The sequence below is a fragment of the Trachymyrmex septentrionalis genome, unplaced genomic scaffold (genome assembly GCF_001594115.1).
Source record: "Trachymyrmex septentrionalis isolate Tsep2-gDNA-1 unplaced genomic scaffold, Tsep1.0 scaffold454, whole genome shotgun sequence".
NCBI lineage: Eukaryota > Metazoa > Arthropoda > Insecta > Hymenoptera > Formicidae > Trachymyrmex > Trachymyrmex septentrionalis.
In genome coordinates, this window is record NW_017305627.1 from 19,132 (window position 1) to 25,339 (window position 6,208).

Sequence of the window (6,208 nt, forward strand, 5' to 3'; positions counted from 1 at the left end):
ATGAATTTATTTATTATATTATAAATTATATGACAATGCTTTGATATGTTAAATTACAGGTATTTTAAGTATTATTTTATAAATTACATATATTTAATGTATATCATTAAAAAAATGTATTTAATTAAATATTATGTACTCATTAAATAATATAGTTAAATGTTATTTATTTAGTATATACATTTAAAACTCAAACTACACCTGTATTATGCAAAAAATTAATAATTTATATTAAATTTTTTATTATTATTTTTATTAGTAGTTAATGTATATATAATTGCTTATTTAACGCATTTGTTTTCCTTTATTTGGTTTTAACTATTTTTATATCATGACTTTACCCTTACATTTTAATTATAATATAATATATTTTAATATTTACTGTTATTGAAGAGAATTGAATATTGTATTTGATTCATTCTCTTAAACATTTTGTTGGGAATAAAAGAGTTTTTAGAGATAGATTGTAAGAAGTCTTATTCAGTCAAAACGGACTTGACGACTAAAGGTTGTGCGGATAACAAGTTTTGTTTAGACAAAAGACAGAACGGTTGTCATGGCATGAATACAATAAACGCGCGTAGCGACAACCAGAACATTAAATACAAAGATGCCGATAACTAATCGTCTGTAGCTTGCATATCAGTTATCCGTCGGGTGCCACACTTGATTGGACAAGCAACTATCCATCACATTTACATTTGTATGTTTACTTTAATTATACTTAAATTAATATCTCATCTCATATCACATGTTAAATAAATGCTTAATACCTAATTTAGATAACCTGTTAATATAAAATATTTGCAAAATTACACCTAGAAAAATTAATGCTATCTTGTGTAATGTTACATGAATCACAAAATAGATTTAAACTAAAAGTTAAATCCTTCATATTCAGCTCGTTTATACATCATCAGTAATTAATAAAATATAACACAAGAGTAACTCATATTGTAAGTTATTACTGTATAAAAAGATTGAAGACTTCTTCGCAAAATTCGAAATCAAAAAATTCTGAAAGTGATAATTGGCTTCAAAATGGGAAATTTAACATTTTGCTATATCCATATCGTTATAATTCGAAAGATCCAAATTATGATTTTCTACATCTCTGCGAAGAGGGAGATTCAAAATATTATCTGTTACATTTCTATGAAAAAAAATATCTAAAATATGATCTTTAATGTTAAAGTGCTTAATGGATTTTTATTCATATATAGTATGAAAAAAATTAAAAAATAGTAAAATGTTTATTTAATACTTAATATTACATTTATGTTACTCATAATTATATGAAAATCGATATTTTTAATGGAATTGTATATGGATATACGTTTTTTTTACTCTGATAGAGAGTAATGCCGTTACTTTTATCGTCATTTATGTTTGATGATAACGATTTGATAATGACGGTGCAATTTTGTTAGTATTAGAATGATTAACTAAAAACCCAAATATTGGGAAAAAATTATTTTAAAAAATAACTTGTCACACACACACACACATCACGCGTTGTTTATTGAAAAAGATATTTCATTATTTATAGCGAATTAAAGTAATAATTAAAAGTAACGATTTGACGCGTTACAATACAAATCGTAAATATACTTTATTTCAATACATAATGACAAATTACTTTTTAAAATTCTCTGAAAATCATTTCTAAATGTCTAAAAGTTATTGAATTTCGCTGAAATTCGGAAATTCAGTGATGTCTTTGAAGATAGAATTTTCGCGGATTTTCATTTTTCGGAGATTTTCAGTGAATTCTCTGAAAATCATTTCCAAGTCTAAAAAATCCTTGAATTTTGTTGAAATTCGGGAATTCAGTGATATCTTTGCAAAGATAGAATTTTAATGTTATAGTATCTTACTTTTCAGAGGCTTTCAGAGGATTCCTTTAAAAATCATTTTCAAGGGTCTGAATGTTCAAGGGCCCTGAATTTTGCGCGAATTCAATGTCTCTGAAATTTAAATAGATAACACACTTATCAGTTGAAGAAGTAATGTATTATACATAATGTAGGAAACTCATAATCCAAAGGTCCTAGGTTCAAATCCCACTAGGTAAGTGTGTTTTTCAAAATAATATCAGGTAAAATCATTACATATATTTTGTATAGAACAATTCTGTTAAATAAAGAAACAAAATTTATAAGTTTTAAAATAGAAATTTTTTTCAAGTATCGCATTGAAAATGTCTGAAAATTTTTGAAAAATTAAAGTCCATGAATATATTGTAAAAAGTTTTATGAAAATCTTTAAAAGTCTCTGACAAATATTTGAATTTATACTGAAAAATTCTCTCTGAAAGGCTCTGCAACGTGTCCGAAAATACAGACATTTTCAGGAAAATTTTCAGACTTTTTCAGAATTTTCGGAGAAAATTTTCGGAGAAATTCAAAGAAATTTTTTTACCAGAGATTGTACCAATTTAGTACATTATTCTTTAAATACATCGCTAAAATTAAAATAATTTAATAGAAAGTTACTAGTTAATACGCGTATTAAGTGTACAATATAAACAACCCAATAGCGTCGTGTGTGCAATGTGCTGTGTACAATATTGCCGTGTGTACACGCACCGGCAGGAATGATGTCCCCTGGCATTCGGTGCGTGGAGCTACACACTCGTACCGAAGTCACAGTATATATAGTAGCGCAACTCTCCTGATTTTATGTTGGCCAAAATGGAGTGCGGCTTGGAGTGTTTCTTTTCCTCTATATTAGTATATCCTAATAACATTTTGTATATAATAAAAGTATTATTATGAATATTGCAATAGTGATCCCCGGGGTGGGTGGGTCCCAATCACCACGACACAGCGCGTCCTCGGGTTGCGGATAGAGGAAAAGCCTCGCTATCTCGGTTGAGGATAGAGGCTAGCTGCGAATAAATTGAATAAGCAGTCGCGGACAGCCGATTGGAATGGTCCTCCTGTTTGGGGGTTGGGCGTGGGTTTGATAGGCTCACACCGTGAAACGACTTTATCTTGTAACAAACAAAACTCGCCATGGATTCTTCTGGGGTAAAATTTTCCGGAGGTAAACTAGTCCCCCGTTCGGATCTCCGGGTGGGGACTACCTCGGGGAATTCATGTCGTATAAAGTCGAAACGCGGGGGAGACTTCAAGGTGGGTACGTGGAACGTCCGAAGTCTTTACAGACCTGGGGCGTTTCAATCGATGGTCGGGGAGGTTGAAAAGTACGGGGTAGAAGTTGTCGCGTTGCAAGAAACAAGATGGGCTGGGGAAGGTTCGATTAATGCGGGTTCGTACACGCTTCACTATGGAGGGTCGGAGATCCATAGTCTTGGCATCGGTTTTATGATTAATAGGAAAATCTTATCCGCGGTAAAAGACATTAAATTTATAAACGAAAGATTAGGATTGCTCGTTGTGCAGGGCCGATGGTACAAGATCGCGATAATCAACGTACACGCGCCGACGGAAGATAAAGATGGCGAAATTAAAGACGGGTTCTACGAAGAACTCGAACACCTCGTGGATCAATTACCGAACGATTACATGAAAATAGTCGTGGGAGATTTTAACGCGAAAATCGGTAAAGAGGACATTTTTAGACCAACGATCGGGCTCGAAAGTTTGCACGAGGAAAGTAACGATAACGGAGTGAGGGTAATTAACTTTGCGACCGGCAAAAATCTTATCGTCAAAAGCACGTATTTTAAACACAAAAATATCCATAAACAAACTTGGATTTCCCCGGATGGAGGCACGCGTAACCAAATTGATCACGTTCTTGCAGATAAACGGCGTCACACGAACGTACTCGATGTCAGGTCTTATAGGGGGGCGGATTGCGACTCGGATCACCTCTTTGTAATTGCCAAAATCAGGGAACGTCTTTCGCTAAACAAAACTAACGGGCAGTTGTTTGGAACTAAACGTCTAAATGTACAAGGTTTGATCGAGGGAGAAAACGGAATAAAATACGCGGTCGAAGTAACGAATAGACTCGCGGCTTCAAAGGAAATAGATGAATCGGATGATAACACGGTTGATAAACACTGGGAAAACGTACGAGACGCGATAGTAAAATCGGCGGAGGCCACGGTTGGTTTTTGTAAAAGGAACAAAAACAAGCCGTGGTTTGACGAAGAATGCGTAAAAATTGTTAAAGTACGAAACGAAGCGCGCATCACGTGGTTGGCTCAAAATACGAAGGAAACTCGGGATCAGTTTCTTAAGATTAGGCAAGAGGCTCATAATATGTTTAAAATTAAGAAGCGTCAATACTTAAAACGTAAAATTGAAGAAATAGATGAAAATTGTAAAAGCAGTAACGTACGAGGCACGTACATGGGGATAAATAATTTTAGAAAGGGATTCCAAGCTAGGACGGAAATGGTGAAAGATGAGAACGATAATTTAGTTACGGATACAACGGCAGTTTTAAACACATGGAAAAATTATTTTGATCGGTTATTGAATGTCGAATCTGAAAACGACCGGGAAATAGAGAATTTTGAGTATCACACGGCTGAACCTAGGATTAACGAACCGACAATTTCAGAAGTAGAAAGCGCGATTAAAAAATTAAAAAATCACAAAGCACCGGGTAATGACTTGATTCCGGCGGAACTGATTAAATGGGGGGGAAGTAGATTGATAGAAGAAATTCAGAAATTAATTATCTTAATATGGAATAAAGAAGCATTGCCGGAACAATGGAAAGATTCAATTATAATCCCGATTTTCAAAAAGGGGGACAAAATGAGTTGTAATAATTACCGGGGTATCTCACTTTTACCTACATGCTATAAAATTCTGTCGAATATTTTATTAATGAGGCTTGTACCATATGCAGATGAGATAATTGGAGATCATCAATGCGGCTTTAGGAGAAATAGATCGACTGCGGACCAAATCTTTACTATTCGGCAAATCTTGGAGAAAAAATGGGAATTCGACCAATCGGTACATCAACTTTACATTGATTTTAAAAAAGCGTATGATTCGATAAAACGGGAGAAAATGTATGAAATTTTAACTCGGTGGGGGATACCCAAAAAATTGGCTAACTTAGTCCAAGTTTGTTTAAAAGATACCAGAGGTAGAGTAAGAATAGGTAATCAAATGTCGGAAACTTTTAATATTCATAGCGGATTAAAGCAGGGGGATGCATTGTCACCTCTTCTGTTTAATCTAGTATTGGAATATGCTATTAAAGAAATGCAGAAGAGTAATGATGGTTTGCAGTTGAACGGTACAACACAAATATTAACATATGCGGACGATATTGCTTTGTTGGGAGATAATAAAGAAACACTAATAAATAACGCTAAAATTCTATTAGATAAAACGAAAGAACTGGGGCTGCAAATAAACGTTGAAAAAACTAAATATATGGTCACTGATAGAATTCAGAATATTCATAATAACGGAAACCTGGTCGTCTGTGATAAAATTTTTGAACGGGTTAGCAATTTTAAGTATTTAGGATCGATTTTAAACCAAACTAATGAAATAAGAGAAGAGCTCAAGAGAAGAATTAATTTGGGGAATGCGTGCTTCTATTCGGTTAAGAAACTACTCGGTTCGCGGATATTGTCTAGGCGCTTAAAAATTAGAATTTACAGAACGATTATTTTACCGGTAGTCCTTTATGGCAGCGAAGCGTGGTCACTTACGTTACAAGACGAGAAAAGATTTAGGGCTTTCGAAAATAAAGTACTTCGAAAAATCATCGGGGCAAAACGCGATGAGGAAACGGGCGAATGGAGAAAATTACACAACGCAGAATTACATCAATTATATAATAGTCCGGATATTATTAATGTCATAAAATCGCGTCGATTAAGATGGGCAGGTCACGCGGCGCGTATGGATGAGAATCGAATTGCATATAAAGTACTAATTGGTAAACCGGATGGGAAAAGACCATTGGGTAGACCAAGACGTAGATGGGAGGATAATATTAGAATGGACCTTAACGAAATGGGGTACGAGGGTCACAAATGGAGGGATCTTGCTCAGGGACGGGAACAGTGGCGAGATTTGGTGTTTGCGGCAATGAGCTTTCGAGTTCCTAACGCCTAATAATAATAATAATTATGAATATTAGCGAAGCGAGAGACACCGAGGTATCTCACTCGTACTAATAACAATGTGAGACAGCAAAAGGGCACCACGAGCCGGCATCACGTCCAATTGCGCTTTTTCTTTCATGTGCTTCCTTTTAT

At 34.4% G+C, this 6,208-nt stretch overlaps 1 protein-coding gene across 1 annotated transcript; it reads left to right on the forward strand.

Moving 5' to 3' along the window:
- Positions 1-2,807: 2,807 nt before the first annotated feature.
- LOC108751493 lies at positions 2,808-4,943 on the forward strand (the record flags this gene model as incomplete). The annotated part of the gene is made up of 2 exons (XM_018491725.1): positions 2,808-4,704; positions 4,834-4,943. Coding segments are annotated over exons 1-2 (1,797 nt in total), but the record flags the coding sequence as incomplete, so codon positions are not given.
- Positions 4,944-6,208: the final 1,265 nt, after the last annotated feature.